The sequence below is a fragment of the Apis cerana genome, linkage group LG2 (assembly GCF_029169275.1).
Source record: "Apis cerana isolate GH-2021 linkage group LG2, AcerK_1.0, whole genome shotgun sequence".
Lineage (NCBI taxonomy): Eukaryota > Metazoa > Arthropoda > Insecta > Hymenoptera > Apidae > Apis > Apis cerana.
Window position 1 is genome coordinate 12,937,516 of NC_083853.1, and position 19,411 is coordinate 12,956,926.

The window sequence follows — 19,411 nt, forward strand, 5'->3', positions numbered from 1 at the left end:
ACTTAAAACTGATTGGACCGCATCGAGGAAGATGTTCGAAATGCGACGATTGTTTTGGTATCTCGCAAAACGTATCGGCAGAGGAAGGGATCGATTTTACTAGTTCCGTGAAAATTAACCTCTGATGAACAATAATGGCAAAACTTGGAAGCTCATCGCTTCGAAGAAAGAGACGGTGCCGATTCACGTCGTGAGCCAATCCTCCGCGAGAAATTCCTTTCACGATTTAATTCATCGATCCGGAAACGCGACGACGACGACGATGACGACGAGATGACGATGCTTCGCGAGAACCAATCTCTCCCCTTTGAGTCTTCGTCTCAGCTTTGACGTTCTCACAGATCATTTTAGGCAATCGAAGGAAGAGGAGGAGTTCGATCAACTTCCTCGAAGGTCCTTAATATATCTCCAAGAGCTACTTCCATTCTCGGAAGCCACTTCGAATTGAATCGAGCGCATTCTGCAGGTATAATGGTGAGAAAGGTTAGGGATTGGGGGGAGGGATGGAAGGCGGGCAGAGCCCGTGAAATGGGAAGAAAGAAAGATGTAGAGGTGGCGATTCACGAGGAAACGACGCCGATTTATTCAGGCACGGTTCATGAGATTGAATAAGAGGCGAATAATAGGCTCGTGACCAAATTGTCGGACGAGAGACACACCTGACACCTTTTTCTATCCACTCCAGGTGATTCCGTCAGGGAATTGGAATCCCTTCCAACCCCTTCCATCCACTTGCAATAACGTACTATTTCTCCGTGACAGTGGTACATCGCTTCGAGTGCTCGAGAATGATACGACGAGGACGAGAGGATTAAATAATATTCGAGAGGAAGAGATCGAACCTATTTTCGATCTGTACGCAGCACGTACATTTGCCGCTAATTATTTTTACGCGTTACAGATTGAAATAATTCATCGTAATATCATATTTTTACGCGCGTTTCGAATAATAGAGTTTATTAATTGTTTTTCCTTTCTTTTTTTCTCTTTTTTTTCTTTTTTTTTTTTTTTTATAATATCGCTTTATACCGACATTTAACGAAACGCGCGATCAAACGATTAAACGTCAAAGAACGATGCGAAATCGGGGGAAAAACAGCGCACAAAGGAAACGAAATTATTCCTTCGTACGTTTTCGAACCGCCCTTTGTGATGGCACGTCGTCGTACGATCAAACCCGTACGAGAAATTAAAAATGCAAATCCTCTGCCACCGTTTTCGGCATCTATCTATGTGTGTACACATGCGTGTACGGAACATCCCCCGGCTTAAATAATTATTAAATAATTATTTTCACGCCGGACGAAACGTACCCTTGTTCTCCCCGCCCCAAACGAAGAGGACAGAAATTTCTGGATGGCGTGGATCGCGTTACGTTTCATTATTTTGATAGAGCGGGAGGTCTTTGTCGGGATCACGGGACCGTTTCGCGCGGGCAAAAAGGGGGCGGCTCGAACATGAGCGGTGCTTTCAACGATTTACAAGTCAAACGAACACCGAAACACCGCTTCAATTCCCCCCTCCCTCTCCCTCCCCTATCAACTCCAGCACCACAGCCACCGTTAATCCCGAAATCTTCGAAAACTTCGCCGTTCAATCCGTCCCTGCTAATTACACGCGTATCACTCTCTAATTGCGTCCCGTCCGGTGCAACGAGTGCCTCTCGGAATTGATCGATCCCTGCAGAAACCTAAGAAACCGAAGAAGACACGTTGGAAACGTTAATAAACGTGAAAATTCGTGAAACGATAGTGAAACCCTTCCTCCATTATTCGAGGAAAAAATGCCCGTCGATGTCGTTCGCTGACGTATCGTCGCGCTCCAGAACGGTAAATCACACCGCGAACCAACGCGCGCGCGCGTAAACACGCGACACGAGGGTGGAGCGAGCGTGTGTACGTGTGTGTACACGGGTCAACTGGATGGCCGTTGCCATACGTTATTAGAGCAGATGCGAAACAGAGGTTCGAGATAGCGGTTCGAGATCCCGGGTGTTTCGACCGGTTATGGCAACTGGCTGGCCCACGTTTGATGCGGCGTATCCCGCACCGGTCAAGAACCACGCGCGATCCCGCAATAACTGTAATCGCTATCTCCGCTCCCGCTGGAGATTTTGCTTACGTCAGATATTTGGCTCGGCCTCGTTCGTTCGTTGCGCCAAGATATGATGATATAACGTCTCACACGATATTCGTGGCTGTCCATGGCTGTTCTTTATCGGGCGCGCGGCGGGAAGTTAATACCAGTGAGATCCCGAAACACGAGTCACGAATTACAAATCGTTATTGTGCGTATGTGTGCGTATGTTACATGGGAGAATTTTTCATTTTTAAAGGGAATAAATTGTGATATTTTTTTTAATAATTAATTCGTATGCGCGAACGCCGTTGATGCACGAAACGTTAGTTGATGATTCGGGGAAGTGAAAAATGCAAAAAAAGTAATAATAATGAAATTTTCACATATTTTACAGCGTAATTTCGAGGTTATTTCAATCAAATTGTCAAGACTCCTCCAATTAATTATTTTAAATTAGTACGGGTAGCGTGCAATGAAAAATCGAGATATAATACGAATATTATTTTACATTACACACGATAACAAGAGTAATAATTATAACGATACGAAATAATTTATTATTTTTTATCGAAATATGTATAAAATTTCCGCACTTCTAATTAAATGCCATTGAACGAATCGTAATTTTTCTTGTCTCTTGTATAATTATATCGTTCTATTACAACGATCTTTGTTTTCGTCTCTCGAAAACAAATTGGAGACGACCAACACTCTTCACAATTTCTCCAACTCGTATCTCCTTCGATCGAACGATTGATCATGTTCGCGATAGTTGATCGGAAGATTCGCGTATCTCGTTACGTTACGGGATCGTAAATATTGCAGAAACTCCCCCCCTGTAATGTACAATCCCGCGGAATCCCATATCAACGTAATAATGCAACTCGTTCGTGAATTATTCGAATTACGTAGAATCGAGCAATTCACACCAAGTGAATTCCGTCAAAATTGCATTCGTCAGTTTACACGCCGTTCTTTTTTTTTTTTTTTTCCCCTCCTCCTCGAGAACAACAACGATTTTCTGTTGATATTCTCAATAGAAAATTCTCTCGTCGTTCCATCAAGGGACGATGAAATTGAAAAGGAAAATTTTTGACGCGATTCCCGCGAATTATTCAAATTGAACGATCCCATCAGTTTAATCCAAATTTCATTAGAATGAATATTTCTCATTATTCACGGTGGAAAACAATGGAGGGGCGCGTGAACGGGGGAAGCCTTAGGCGCGAGGGAATTATTTCCGCGGAGAAACAACAGCTGACGAAACAACTTCTCGAAAAGAGGGAACATCGCCTTGGGCTGGAGGGGAAGGCGTCGGTTATCCGCAACGATCCTCGTTAACGAATTCTACCCGGCGGCCGCCCGGGTCGAAACGTTCGATTCGGTTAACAACGGAGCCGCCAATTCCACGCCTCCGCCACTTTCGATTGGATTTTCCGTTCGATTTTTCCTCCCCGATTTTTTCCTTTTTTTTTTTTTTTTTCACTCCATTCAACCGCCTATTATTTTTGCCGCGCCATCGATGAGATTCGGTTCCGGCGAACGGTTTCAACCTAGTCGAAAGCGAAACATTCGACGCGATTTCGCGGGATCCACGAGGCGACCGCAAACACTAACAATTATCCGTGACGAGTGAAAAAAAAAGAAAAAAGAAAAAAGAAAAAAAAATCGATCGATCGATCGCGTGGAATAACTGATTGAGAAGAGGAGGAGGAGGAAGCCATGGGACTTGGATGACGCTTCTCCCTCTCTTTACCTCTCTTTAAGCCCATCGAAACGAGTTGACGAGGATTCGAGGAGAGAGAGAGAGAGGGAGAGAGTAGATCGTATCGATACGATGCATACGATCCGCAACGCTGCAGAAACAACCAATTTTTATTTTCCTACTATCGAAAGGGAGGAAGGGAGTAAAAATGGGGAGGAACGATATCTTTGTTAGGGTGTTCAATGGCGGCGTGTTTGCGTCAAGCCGATGGTTTCGGATGGAAGGGCAACAGGAAACGCCTAACGTTACTTTCCTGAAACGAGCTGTTTTTTTTTTTTTTTTTCTTCTTTTTCGCAACGAAAAACAAGAGAAGCTCGTTCGAAGCGAAAATAATTGCTCGGATCAACGGTGAATTTATTCCCGCGTTCTGGCCCTCCGTTCCCAGTCTCTTTCGCTAGATTTCGTTTCGTCGGAAAATATCCCTCCCTCGCCTCCAGAGGAGCAGAGCTACCCCGCCGGTTCCAATCTCGTAGCGACTCGGAACGGCAAATATTTGGAAATGTTTAGCGCTCCTTCCCTGCGCGCTATTCCGAGAATTCGACCAATGAGATATCGCACCGACCGTTTCGAACTATACTACCTTGCGGGAAAAAAGAGGAAAAGGAAAAGAAAAAAAAGAACAATGTTCGAAAGCATTTTATACCGCTTTTTTCCAAATACGTTTCCCTAATACGTTACCGACTCGAAATCTAATATCTCTGAGATGATGGTTTTCTCGCGTTTCTTCGTTCGATGATATTCTATAGGAGGATAGATCTCTCTTCCCGTTGATTTATGGAATCTGTCACGCGGTGTTCAACGACACTAATTTTACATTATTTTTAACTCGATCGGCGTATCGTATGATCCGTCGTATGAAATTTACGACGGATCGACGGATCGAGGTTGTAAATTTGGAACGTTTGGAAATTGCCGATCGACTCGAATTCCTCGATTTCGAGACGAACGAAATCTCTCGATATCGAGAAAAAAAAAGAAGAAAGAAAACCGTGTTCCCCAATTTGCCTAATCGAGAAAATTCGAGGAAAGAAGAAAAAACGAAAGGGGGCGAGAATGAAAATCATCGCGCGAAAACAGATTTCGCGTGTTATGCGTGGAGGGACAAGGGTTGCGGACAAACGTGACGCGTTCATCACTCAAAATTAGAACCCTGCCGCAGGATTATCATTGACGTCCCGCTGATTCGTTCGAACAGAAGGTAGAAACGCGATACGCGGTCGGCCAGATAATACGGTCCAATTTACTATTCCAAGCTGGCATAAACAGCGGTCCTGGCTCGCCGGTGGACAGTGGACTATACAGAGGTCAGCGCGTCGCTCAGCTATCTCTCCGGGTACGTTTACCACGTATACCGCCCTGCAACAAGATCCACACAAATCCCTGACAGCCCCACCGTGACGAGACTCGAATCGAGCTGCCGCTATCGTCCTGTACCGATCTCCCTCGCTCTCACTCCAATGCTTCTAATTCTTGCGTCAACAAATGGGAACCGTGTTTTTCTTGAAATGTCAAGGGACTAAAAAAAAAAAAGAAACGCGTTTCTCGTTAATTTTAATTATTTTAATTTTGCACCGCGCTTCTATTCAAAAATATATATATATGTGTATCGATGATTTGATATTTCGGTCGGTGTGTCGTTCGACGCGAAACGATTTCAATTTTAATAGAACGTACGCACTATGTAATTAATGAGCTGTCATGTTTCCAAACGATTCCCTTGCGCGGCTCGACACTGTTCATTTAATCGAAATAATTATCCAATGTCGGACAACGCGGGGCCCGTGTTGCGCGCGGAACGAAAGTAGTCGTCCATGGGAAAAATACGAACGATTTAACAAAAGCGGTTATTAATCGGGATTGCGCGGCGTCCAACTTGCGTTTCGAATCAGCAGTCGGCAGATTGAAATTCACCGATTTTCGAAAAGCCAATCGAGTCGATCAAAACCTCGCCCGTTCCGCCTTTCGCCTTCTATAATCATTCGTGTTTCCGATTCACCCGCCCCGCGATTCATTATTCAACGCATCGAATCCATCTTCGAGGAAGGAACACTCAGCCTCTAAATATGATAATGATATGATAAATTGGAATAATGTCGATCCAAAGTTTTGAACTCTCGAAAAACTTTTCCTCGGACTACCGTGAGAAACCGGTAGTATTCCGTATTGCGCGGATATAAAGCTTACAGGTCCCGTGAAACCTTTTTCCTCCCCTTCTAATCGATCAACGAGCCTTCTTCTTATCGTATCAATTATACGAAATCGCGCGAGTTGGAGAAATTATTTTTTTTCCACTCCTCTCAAAAAAGAATCTACGGACAAATCTGTACGAAAAGTCCGCAGTAGTCGAATAGTGGATAGTTAACACGTTGAAACAACTGGTACGCGCTTAGGTTAAAGTTAACACGAGAAAAGGGCGTTTTACGCGCGACAACTAGTAGCGGTAAAGGAGGGTTGGAAGCTTGTTCTCCAACGGTTAACTAAGAATATAATTGAGATCATTTACAGAGCTCTCTCTATCTCCGAGACGGCCCCCCGAGTTTCCCCGAGTTCGGTCTCTTTGTTTCACGAAGGCGGAGAAGAAGAGGAGTGGTGTGACCTTCCCCCTTTTGCAGGAAGGTGGAGATCGGAAATAAGTGCGGCGGAGAAATTCGGCGGGCACACGAGGAGGGGAGGGAGGAGTGGGCCAATCAAAGAGATAACTGGATCCCCATTAAACCGCTTGTAACTTAATTAATTGCCCAGGCTAATGTAGCACGGCTAACCCCCGTAGATAGTGTTCTCAGAACGCGATATCACGTGTAACGTGATTTGCTCGTTAACCCAACTTTGGCAAGTGGAATACGTTCACGACATGGCCGGCCTGTTTCCGGCCAACGTCGCGCATTTTATGTGTTTCTCGCCACGCGTGTGTGTAACCATGTAAACATTCGAACGAGTATCATTCTTCTTTCTTATTCTTTTGCGTATTCGCCTTTGGATTATCTTGATACATTTGTATCATCGAAGAAAAGAAAAGAGAGTAGAAGGGGAAAGAAGTATTATCTGTTCTGGATCAAGTGTGAAACGAAACATATAATAATATGTTTAAGATGAATCCTGAACATTGGTATTATTTACTATTTGATTTTTATTATGCGAAAAAAGGGAGAAGTAGAAGGGAAGATATATTTTGTTCCGGAAATAATAACTTGTCGAGAGATGACGAAGAGAATATCAGAATCTTCGAGAGAGATTATAAAATTTCGTCAAATCTATCTCGATATTCTAATCGAGTTCCTAAACAATTTTCAATCCATTATATTCGTTCTATATTTCGTTTTGGCCTGTTGTGTCGCGAGGCGCGACAAAACAGGTGGAAAGGCGAAAAGATTGAAAATTTCTGTGAAACCGACCTTGACAATTTACAACGAAAACGAAATTCAGTGAAACGGTAGAGTTGAAAAGGGAATTGTTAAAAAATGTCTGTCTGGGGCGAGGAGAATGACGAGAGGACAGACGGGCGGCGTCAACGCGTCACAGAGGATGAATTACGCGAGGTGGCGCTCGCGGGACAGTTTATTTTTACAAGATGGTTGTCAATGATGATATAGTGCGCTCGTAACCGTCCCTCCCCCCGTTGTGTCTCGACATATATCGAGTTTTATTTTTTATGGATCGTTTCGTTCGTGAAATGATTTAATAACACGAGTATTGCGATGAAGGGAAGGAGGGGGAAGAGGTTCGTCAGGGGTGGATCGTTTCATCGCGCTCCACGCACGGACGGACATTTGAATCGCAAGAGGGGAAACACCGCGTTTCTTTTTTTCCTCTCTCGCTCTTCGCTCTTACTCCATAACCAGTTCCTCTTTGTTCGAGCTGTAACTCGATGAGTTTGCTTGTCTCGCGGTTGCACAGCTTGAAAATATCCGAATATATAATGTCTGTGCGTATATCTGTTTTACGTTTCACGCGTGAATAACGTTACTCGAGAAATGGAAAAATAGAAAAACAGGTCGAGTGTGAATTTTTTTTGCTTTCGCTATTTGAATTTCTATATGAAAAAATGGCGTTACCGAACGAGCGAAAATACCGTCACGCAAAGGGAACAAGAAGATGTGGTATTTTATAGTTTTCGGTGGCGAAGCGTTTCGATGTCTCGCGGCGACGGATCGCTCGTTCCTTTTTTTTTTTATTTCACAAATTTTTATAAAACTCCATAACTGTCCGTTCACGCACAACCGTGAAAACTCTTCGTTATCCCAAGTGTTTACGATTTGCGCCCATTTGAATTCTCGGCCGTGTGGAAGATTGAAAGGAATAAAGAGAAAAAAAAAGAGAGAGAAAGAGAGAAGTTGAAAATCTGAACAACGCGAGGCTCGTGCGATATATTCGGATAAATTTAAACGCGAGCGCGAATCTTTATCGTTCATTAATCGTCGCAAAATATCTTTTTCATTATCCAAGCTGATCCGAAATGAAACGAGATGTGACGCGAAAAAAAGAAGTCGCAATTTATCGGGGAAAAATGGCAAGATCGTGTTACTCGCGTTATACTTTCATTCCACGCTCTCTGTATTCTTATCGCGATTCATATTAAGATCGCCGTGTACATTTTTCATTGTCGATGAACGATAAAAAAAAAGGGGAAAAAAAAGGATCTCGATCGAGGATAATTCGTTCGAACGAGATGGAAAAGTAGGAAATTTCGCTGTCATCGGCATTCGTAGAGAAGGATGACGATTCCCCGTGTGTCCCGTTAGTAGTAGGCTACGGTATGAAAATTCATTTCACCCCGACGTATTATCCCGATGCGGTATTTCGATTCGGTTCTTCGAAATCCGCAACAATCATCCGGGAATTGACGATATATTTGCCGCTCGCATGAGCGGCCGTTCAATGGCCAATCAGGGTATTAGGCCGATTCAAAACGGGCGAGGATGCCGGATTTTCCGAGGGGAGGCAAATATCGGTCACTTTTAATATCGACGTCTTTCCTCTCTGTCGTCGAACCTGTTCCTCGCGCGGATCCCGACGCAATATTCGTCGAATAACTGGGGAAGAAAAGAAGAAAAGGCAAAGAGGAAGGAGAGGAGAAAAGAAGGAGGGAGAATGAAAGCAAGAGAGAGAGAGAGAAGGAACGAGAGAAAGAAAAAAAGAAGAAGAGAAACGAGTTTCCGCAGCGCTCGAACGGAATCAAACAGGTTGCAGAGTTTCACAATCGTCGTTATGATAATCACGCTCAAAGAACTGGCCATGGTGTTATTCTCGCCTGTGGTACACAACCAACACATCGAGTTTCCGTACACGCAATATCGAGTTGCGCGACGTGTCTCTCGTAAAGAGCGGACAGCCCCGATAACGCTCCTCGGGGTCACGGAAAAAACAACGCAATGGTATAATATCGATTCTTCTTCGCGACCGCGGTAAATCTAGATCTCTGGTGATTCGGATGGAACGGCGTTGAATTATTCCCTTTCTCTCTCTCCCTCTCTCTTTTCCTCTCGTTCCATTCCTGTTTTCAAGTGAAATCGACAACTCGATTCCCTTTGATGGAGATCAAAAAAATTCGAAATGGAAGGTAGGAAAAAAATAAAAGTAGGAGAAATTCGCGAAAGTGTATTTCAACTTTCTCTCGATAAAAAGCGGCTCGATATTATAAAATCGGCGAATTTCACGCACCGTTTGAACTCAGCTTCGCGAAAGGCCAAAACGACGAAATTCGAAATCGTCGCGCCGCCCCTCCGCCCCGTGAAAATGCGAATCTCTCGCGAAGAAGAATCCTTTATTTCCCTCCGTGACGTTTCTCTATCCTCTTATGGAAAATGTTCGTTGATCGAAAAGTTAAAGAAGAACGATTTGTTTGGATTGGCGGGAGGTGGCCACGGCGGAAACGCGAATCAAAATTTCTGATACGATGACTCGTTTCTTGGAAAACGACCGAGGGTATCCCTTCGAGGGTAAAACTTTTCGTCGGCCAGAAACCGGGCAGAAAGAGTTTCAAGAGGTGGCGAAACCGAGGTGGGCGAACTGTCACTTCCATACCATAGCGGACGAAGAACTTACCGAAACGAAACGAATTTCGAGTTTTCGCCATCCTTTTCCTCAAAAATTTTCCCCCTTCCCTCGTGCCTCGAACCGACTTATCGAATTTCCATTTTTCCTTTGTCGGAATCACGATAGACAACGAAATCGATATACACAGTCGATGCCGGTAAACGCGGATCTAATAACAAGTGGGTGAGAGAGAGGGGGGGTTAGGGAGAGGGATAGTCGAAGGGAAAACAGTCCTGGTGAATTTAAATCGACGTAGTACAACGATATCGATTTCGTGCACGGTCGGAAAAGCCAGTGAATGATCGTGTCCCGAGCGTGACCAAAATTGAAATGATCTGCTTGTACAAACGATAAGCAAATCGAAGAGGCAAATAAACGGCGGCCGAGTGACGTTAATTGGAAACGAGTTATCGGCTTTATTTCTTTCTTTTTTTTTTTTTTGCACCGTTCCCGCGGGAACCTTCGCGAGTTGGAAATAATTTTTATGCCCGATTTTTACCAGCCCGTCGTGCTGCGCCGATTTTTTTCCCCGAAACGTTGATGGAACGATCACCAGACGTAAAGGAAGGGTAAAATTAAAAAATATTCCTCCCTCTCGCCCCGTACAATTCCATTCCCTCCGTCTCTCTCGTCGCTAAACTATTGTTTCGGGAGACAACTTTTAAAGATAACGGATAACAGGTCATAAATAAATCTGGCGGGAAATTCCACCATTTTCGAATTCTACTTTCGATTTAAACAATTTTTGACGGGTTGAAATATCAACGTGTATTTTTCTTAAAAGTAATAATGATGAAAAAATAAACGTCACCATTCGGATCGGTATGAATTTTTATACATTGGAGGAATAAAATAATAATGGTGAAAATTGTAATTGATTGCGTCGAAAATATCGTAATATCGCATCTCGTCCTTTTTATCAATTAGATACACTAATGGATCCCTGATGTTTTCTAAATAATTGTTTTGGAAACACGAATCGCTCTAGAAATGATCGATATTGATAAACTGGTAATGTCGTTGATACCGAACTATCAATGCCGAACCATTTTGGTAAACTGTCAGGGAGCGTGTTTCAACGTATTTCCAAATTTCATTGGTAACTACTAATTCGAAAGTTGCCAATACAGCCTTCTACACGCGATGCTTGTATCCAAAATCACCGGAAATGTAAATATACCGTGAAGCTAATACAAGCTGCTTCATCGAGCGTATTCAATGATCATGTTTCTGAAATAAACGTGGTTCCAATTTCCATTACTAGATCCACTTGAAAACATATATCGCGTTACAGGATTATAAAAAAAAACGAACACGTTGAGAACACATAATATGTTTGTCGAAAAATATTAATTTTAACTCGAAATAGCGTAGTAGTAGAGAAAAGAAAAAAAAGAAGAAAGGAGAAGAAAAAAAGGGAAAATACCTTCGGGATACAACTGGAAACTCTCGAGAATAGCAACAAATCCGAAAGATGAAAAAATATTTCTAAAAATATTTTTCTAACGAATATCAGTAAGATTCGTAATTGCTTTAAACCACGGTTGGATGCGAACGAATAAAATCAGTGGACGCATAAAAATTTTTGCAGTTTCTGGATTTCCCCTCCCCGAAATCAAGCCGAAATCGAATTTCGAAGAATGAAACGAAAAAATGAAGAAAAGGAAAACTCGGGCGGTGCTCGTTATGAAATTCGCGCTCTGAAAAGGGGGGGATTCGGATTCGACAAATGTACAGATCACAGAGATTTCAATTAGAACAATTAGAATATCGCGTATAGCGAGGAACGAAGGGAAAATGCAAGATGAACGAAGTGGAAAATCCGGAATATTCTTCTCGACGGAACGAATTAATTAAATCGGTCCTTTGAAACGTGAAGTGGAAATAAAAATTTCATATTTCGGTTGCAGAACAACCGAATCAAAGACCACGAAATTCAAACAAACGATCGGAACTCGGTTTCCGACCGAGATACCCTCGAAAATCGAATAATTTTCCCTCACCCGTCTCGCAATTTCGATTTGAAAAAAGGACCCCGTTACGATATTTAATCGGACTTTTTTCGAATGACGGCTTGTTAATTGTTAAGGGTAATCGACGAGTAATCTCTCGAAAAGGGGGCCAAAAAAAACGTGGAGCAAAACTGTGGCAATTACTCGTGGCACAATTGCCAGAAAGTTTCCGTAGCGGGACAATTAATGGGCGGCGTATTAATTAGGAGGGGAGTGAGAGGGAGAGAGAGAGAGAGAGAGGAATGGTGAAAGAGGAGGGTAAAATCTCGCGGCAAGGGGGCGCGGTGTCGCGTCTTCGACCGCTCATTACTCTACGTCGAACGATGTTTCCGTAATCGGAACTTAGCTGGAACCGGTGGCTCGTGGCAAAACTGTATTGTTCGTTCGAGGCAAACCGTTTCCCATTAATTAATCGGGTGCGCCAGGTCCACAGCAGCAGTTGATTTGCATCCGATCCGCGAGCAGGATACATCCGGATTGTCAGCGACCCATCGCTCCACCATTAATGTCTAAATACAATCGTCGGTTTCTCTCGTCGACGAACCATTGAATTCTAATCAACCGCGAAACGCGAAACGTGCCGTCACAAGTTACGATATTTCCAATGATATCGAGCCTCGTAATTTGGCCGGGCAGTAAAGCCCGGGTTTTATCTTTGCAGGGGGTGTTTTCGAATCCCTGATGCGAAGGACAGGCAGGTGGAGGCGACGTTCAAAGGACCAAAGGATATATAGACGCTCGATAACGCGGGCACGGTTTTTGAAAACTGTTTTTATTTCCCCTATCCATCGGAATAGAAAGAATATTTTTAGCCGGCGAGTTGCGTGTATAACAGTCCGTATATATTTTGAAACTTCTCCCTACACGGTTACTCTATAAAAATACTACTACTGAAAAAAAAAAGCGCGAGGGTGAAACAACAAAAGCTTCCAGTATGCTACCAGTTTTCCCTGTCAAATCAACGCTCGCGCTCGCACGACCTTCACTAACGATAGCGCAATTGTTTCCAGGACCGGGGTGGGCGGAGCATGGAACGCAACGGAGGAAATCGTAACACCGAACAACGATACAACTTACAACATCGAGAATTTGCAGCCGTTCACCGTCTACAGTTTTCGCGTGTCAGCGGTGAACGCCATGGGAAGAAGCAAGCCGAGCGAAGAGACCTTCCACTCCGTCACTCTTCGAGAATGTACGTTTTTCTTGATCCACTCCGATTTGAAATTAAACTTCCATCTTACGCACATCACGTATTAATCATACACCATATTTTTCCACCCCCCTTCCTTTTCCCGTCGTATAACCAATTCCTATAACTTGCCTTCCTGAAACATGGAAAGGCGCATTAGCGGAAAACACCAGGGGGGAACGATAATAGACATAAAATCCAAGGGAAGGTGTCCAAACGGAACGAGTCCCTCCGGGGCAATGCTAAAGCTCGCGAGAGTAAACGGCCCGAATATAACGAAGGGTAGAGCCGTAAAAGGAAAACGAAGAGCGAGAAGATGAAGGAGAGCGAGAAGAACGGTTTGCACGGCCGGTTTTCCGCGGCCAGGCACCAAGCATCACGAGATTGACGCAGCCAACTAAGGAGGCGCTAATTGCAGCACCGGAAGGAACACAGTGTACAATCGCGCTTAACTCGAGCAGTCCGTCCAGCTTTCCTCTCTCTCCCTCTCCCTGTCTTCGTCGCACGAGCAACCTGGAAAATAGGTTGAGCGGACGCGCGCGCGAGCTCAGCCCTATAAATTCTGTCAACGCCGCCGGGATTGGTCGGCGCCTTGTGTATGTGTACCCACGACAAACTTTGCATTCGCGAAACTATGACGAGGAAGATTACGACGAAGACGATGCTAACAAACGCGCCGCCGATGGTTAGCGCGCGCCAACAGCCAGCCCCCGATACCCTGAATTCCCATGCGTATCGCAATGGCAATTAGCGCGTTACACGGTCCCAGTTGATGGAATTAGCTGCGAGAGACTCCATCCCCTCCACTGAATGTTTGATCTTAGCAACGGATGCATTAATTTGCTATACATGGAATTTCTTATCGCCTTCTTGCTCTTCGAGGACAATTAGTAGGAAATTGGAACAGAGAAAAGGGGGGAGGGGAGGGGGAGGGGGAAGGAGAAACGCTGCCTCTGCTGTTCTCTGTTGGTTCTGAAACGTCGAGGAGGAGATACGGTTTTAATATAGATAGAATTTCTTACGGTTCTGGGGTCCTTGTTTTTGCTCCTCGCTGTACTCGGATGGATACAATAATAAGGGAGTAACGGTATGATCTTTCTTTCGTCTCCTCTGTCTGAGGAGGGGGGAGGGGGACTGGTTCGTTTTTCGGGAAGTTCCAAACTCGGGCGTTGATCCGATTAATTATAATCATTAATACGGGGCGAACTAACGTCGGTGGGATTACCACCTGTGGCTAAAATTACGGGTACAAACGTTAAAGAGTTTGCTCGGTGTGCAATTTGCTTTTAGAAAATTGATACGGCTTTGCCGAATGAACACAGCTCGATCACATGATCGGCCAATATTTATACTGCTTTCGCCGGCAACGTTACAAACGTTCATCGCGCTCAATGCAAACGGATCTCTTTGTTTTTTGAAAAACAAGATAAATACATATACGCGGGATCGCAAGTTTGCAAACTTCGTGGATTACCGCGAATATTATTCTCGTTTGATGAATTTATTGGTATGAAAAATTAATTCGGTGTATATAATCAATGGAAATAATCAGATTTATCGAGGGTCAGAGGAGAGAGCTCGGTCGCGAAAAGAAAAATTCGCCCGATTTTCCTTCCTTTCTTTCTCCCCCCAATATCGAAAATTACGGAATAATTAATATTGGACGAGATATATCGCGTTAATCATTAATATCCCATTTCATCGTAAACAAAACTAAACACACAGAATTAATTAAATCTGTAGCCAACGATTTTATAGAAAATTTAACGTGTGAAATTTAAGTAACATATGTATTCCGTGCAAATATCGAGTTACAATGAGTCATCGATTGATATATTGTATTACTCGATTAATTCGTTTGCCTCGCTACGGAATAATTCCGATAGGTTGGAGGAAAAAAAAAAAAAAAAAAAAAGATATGATTAAAACGTAAAATTGCCGATACTGGATGCAGTCGAAAGCAATTTATTATCGTGGTATCAATTGGACGAAATACAGAGCGGTCGAAAAGAAGGGGGAAAAAATATACGATATTTCCCAAAATTCTCGCATCGGCGAATTTTGTACAATTTCGCGCAAAATTATCTCCGGTTACGTTAACATTTGGGCTTATGATGGTAAACCAGAATAAATATATTTTTGAAGAAACGTTTCCTCGTATTATCCTCTTATTCCTCTTTACATATTTCTTCGTAACGTTGATACGGTTTTTCCCAAAATTTTGGACATGCTACCGTAACCAGATATCTGATGCACGAACTCGCATAAAACAAACCAGAACACCAGAGTATAATAGTAAAACACATTTTCGAGACGGAGAATATAATGGTGGAGAAAACGCGAAATGAGTTTATTAAAGCTTATCGAGAGATGAAACAACACTGGTACTGTTTTGAGAGAGCGTAATATTTTCACTTTCTAGTTGATTTAAGATCGCTGCGCGGAATATTTTAACATTATATCATTATACGTTCTATAACACTATTACATTCAAACGATTAGAATTCACACGCGCGCACATTCGCGCAAATGGCTTTTCTATTCCAATGACGCGAAATATCGACACCGTTTCCGTTTTTCGCGTGTTGTTTCGAATTAACGCGTGATACGCGACATATCCACGTTAGAACGTCAATAAACCGGTATTGGTAATAAGCTCGTTGTTCAAATAGCGTAATTAACGAAGCGATAACCGCACGTTTAATAAACCGGCTTACCGAAACAGATTAACAACGGGGACTATTTCTGCATTACGTATTAATCTTTCCGCGCTGTGAAAACGTGTTTTCCGTTCTGGATCAATTACCGTGTATTACGAACGACGGTAATTAATTGAATATCTCGTTAAAAAAAAAAAAAAAAAAGAAGCGAAAGGAAGGGGAAAAAGCGATTCCCAACTATGATGCGATAAAAACTCGATCCTTAACTGAAATACGCAATACCCGCGAGATTCTTTTAAAAAGTTTTCCAATAAACAACTCACGGCGAATGAATCTCGTGACGAAAGCAAATCCGCGCGCGTTAAAACCGATCGTCGATCGGTCGCTCGAAATCAATTAAAATCAGGCCGCGAAACGAGCATCGAGAGTTTGACGGGGGGTGAAAAAAAAAGGAAAAAAAAAAGAATCGCGATGTGGCAAACGTTCGTCGGTGTGGCAAATACGGGCAAAAATGGCAGACATCGATTTGAAAATCCAGCAACGGTATGTTTTCGATGTTCGGTCGAATCGAATCGAAACACGGAAATCCCGTCGATCGGTTGCCTCCAACTTAATAAAGAAATCGGTCGTGGTTAAACGTACAAATTTGCACGCATGCGCGCATGCGCGGAGTCAGAAAGACGGATTGATCACGATGGCGGGTGAGGCAGGAATAATTATCGGGTTGCCAAGACCGGGCCGCGTGGGCGATCGCGTGGATTCGCGCGTCAATAACCGATTTAAATACCGGGGGACCGTGGATCGTTCTCGATACGAATGCGTGCACGCGCGGGCCGAGAGATGGGCACCGAAAAAAAAGGAAACAGAAAACTAACAGAAACGTTACGAGTTGTTAAACCGAACGCGATTATATTCGTTTCGCGATATTGCACGGCTCCGGATCCGTTTTGTTTTTCTCTATGCTTTTCCCTTGCCGCCGTTTCCCGATATTGCGATCGGAAGCGAGGTTTAAACGCCGTTTTCACAGGAATCGTCGCAACGATAACGTCCCACGACCGAGAAAAACATTGACACGGTGGAAATTCTAACGTTTAAAAAAAAAAGGGGTGGAGTGAAGGGGGAAACCTTGGCGAATTTTTTGCCGCGAATGAAAACGCATGGGACTCGAACGAGTTGTTTCTTTTCCCCTCCTTCGTCGCGAATAATTAATACGAGAAAAGTCAATTTCGTTCGGCGTCTATTACGTGGAGGAGATCTCTTGGAACGAAGCGATCGTATCGATCGTCGGAAAGGGAAACGTGATTCTTTTCGACGATAATATGCGATGCGCGAGATTGGAATCGAAATGTCCCGATGTATTCGAAACAAGTCCGCCCGGATTAAAATTCAAGCTCCTTCCTCGATTCGTACATGCCCGATCAAACAGTGAGCAGATATGAGTAATTCAAGAACGTAATTCGATTGGTCGTTTCGTGTGCTCGAATCACGACCGACTGATGTGACATTCTATCTGAAGATCGATGAAGTCTTTCCGGATCCGGAGTGAACACCCGTTTGAAACAGGATGACAAACCTTTGCTCGATAGTGAGCGACGAGTAATACGTCAATCGTGACAGGATGCTTTCCTCGCCTAGAGACGAATGAATTTTTCAAAATCGCCCGATCGAAGGAAAAATCTCTAAAGTAACCATCGTCGCGACAATGGATCAAATTCCAAATATAAATTTTCAACTTAAATAGAATGCAAATAGAACGCATTCAAAACATGCGAAATCTAGAATTCGAGCGCGTAAAATCGAATTTTCAAGTATAAATTCTACGAGACGAGATTATGCGCGTGGAAATATGGAGATACGTGTAACGATACGAGAAGAAGGGAAGTTAATTTCGTAAAACCGTGAAATTCCGTGAAACGTCGAATATCGAATGATCGATGGGGGATTAACCGAATAACGTCGAGGTTGCCTTTTACTTTGGCAAACACAGATAAATGAACGGTTGAACGTCGATACACGGACGAACGCATAAATGAAACATGTAGGTTAGATGGCAATGATTGCGCTGCAATAACGAGATAATAACAGTTATCAGGATAATAAACAGGCAATTAATACAAGGCCGTGTATTTAATACCGTCAATACGAGACGCGTGTGTATCGACCAACATAAAAGCTAATAAATAGAGAGATCGAGGGATATGATAGAATACGAGTCAGTTCGATGGAAACAGTCGATATTATCGCCGTCGAGATGCCAGAATCGCGTTAACGTCGTCGCGAGATTTGTTATTCAATCTCATCTTTCTTAAAAAACTACACGAACAACTCTATTTATGTTTATGCGTTTCTTTTTCTTTCTTCTTCTTTTTCTTTTCTTTTTTTTTTTAATAAAATTTCTACTAGTTTACCGAAGTGTTTCTTTGATCTTCGCCTCCGAGAGATTGAAGGGAACTCCTCCAATCTCTTCGCGCAAATAGATACACCTTCAGAGAATAATTAATTTCGCAGCCGGTAAACGTTCCACCCCTTTGCAGTCGTTAATGAGATGCTACGAAACTTTTCCTTTTTTCCCTCTTTATCTCTCTCTCTCTCTTTTTCTCTCTTCCAGTCCCTCGTCCGTTTAACTTGGCGCACAACTACCCTTAAGCGGCACGCGGAGCGTCGTATTCCCGATCCTCCGGCGATAAATATTCGAATTAGGTGTTCTCTCTACCTAAAGACACTTTCCAGAAAATACTCCGCCTTATCGTAACATTGACCCATATTCAAAGGCGGAGGAAAAATCGTTTCGCCCCTCTTTCACTTCTCCCCAACTCCTCCGAATATATTATTCCTCGATCGTTGCAACAACCAGGATGAAAACAAATGAAATTGACGATGGTTGCACGATTAACCGATAATATACGCCAACATCGCGTTCGTTAGCGCAATTTATCGCCAGCATATTCTAATTCGCGATACTAATTGTTCGGTACACAAGCGTACGTGCAACGCGTAGATGTGCAAAGGATAGGTGTGACGAGGGAGAGCGCGATGCCCACGTCGGTGTACAGGAATCCACGGGTTGGCTTAAATGAAACGCTGCCCTTTCTCTGTCTACCTCCCTCTCTCTGCCCACCACCCGCTACCTCCCCACTCTCTCTCTCTTTCTCTGTCTCGCCCAGATCAATAGGGGTGAGACTCACCGACGAAACTTCTCCTACCGTTTTAGCCTCGGACCAATACGTACACTCTCTCGTTCCCTCCGTTTCCGAAGGTCGTTGCCGCCTGTCCCCCATAAATATATCGCGTAACAGAGCCACCAATTAGCCATCGGGACAGCCGTGTCGGCGTACATATACACGTCCGCACAGGAAGTTCTAAGTTTCGTGGGGAGGGTGTCGAGTCCGCGCGAAAATTGGAAAATTCGTGGCGCGGTCGCAGCACGGCGGTAATTTCGGCAACATCCTCGGCCCGCGAGCCGGTGGTAATCAACCTGAGTTATGAACTCGAGAGTGGATCGCCTCGCTTTTATTTCCCTTCGGAGCTGATAAGAAGGGATTCGTGGAAATTCTTATCCGTACGTACTTCTACTCCTCCTCTCTCCAAGTTCCATGTCTTCTACGTCGTTACTTTTTCCTTTTTTTTTTTCTTCTTCGTTTTATGTCGCGCACCAGGATGTGGAAAGTGTAAT

The 19,411-nt window shown here is 43.7% G+C and overlaps 1 protein-coding gene and 1 long non-coding RNA gene across 8 annotated transcripts in view; one reads left to right on the forward strand and one right to left on the reverse strand.

Moving 5' to 3' along the window:
• LOC108002836 (tyrosine-protein phosphatase 99A) overlaps nt 1-19,411 on the forward strand; it is a 316,308-nt gene that overhangs the window by 257,500 nt on the left and 39,397 nt on the right. For 4 of the 5 annotated variants that reach the window (XR_009828850.1, XR_009828849.1, XR_009828852.1 and 1 more), the window contains one exon: nt 12,900-13,081. The exons of the other annotated variant lie outside the window; for it this stretch is intronic. Coding sequence is in view for 1 of the 4 variants with exons in the window: in XM_062071332.1 (XP_061927316.1) it covers nt 12,900-13,081 (182 nt within the window). In the remaining 3 variants the exon portion in view is untranslated. The remainder of the gene's footprint in view (nt 1-12,899; nt 13,082-19,411) is intronic. 5 annotated transcript variants of the gene reach the window in all.
• LOC108002837 (uncharacterized) overlaps nt 1-19,411 on the reverse strand; it is a 268,276-nt gene that overhangs the window by 239,602 nt on the left and 9,263 nt on the right. The window lies entirely within an intron of this gene.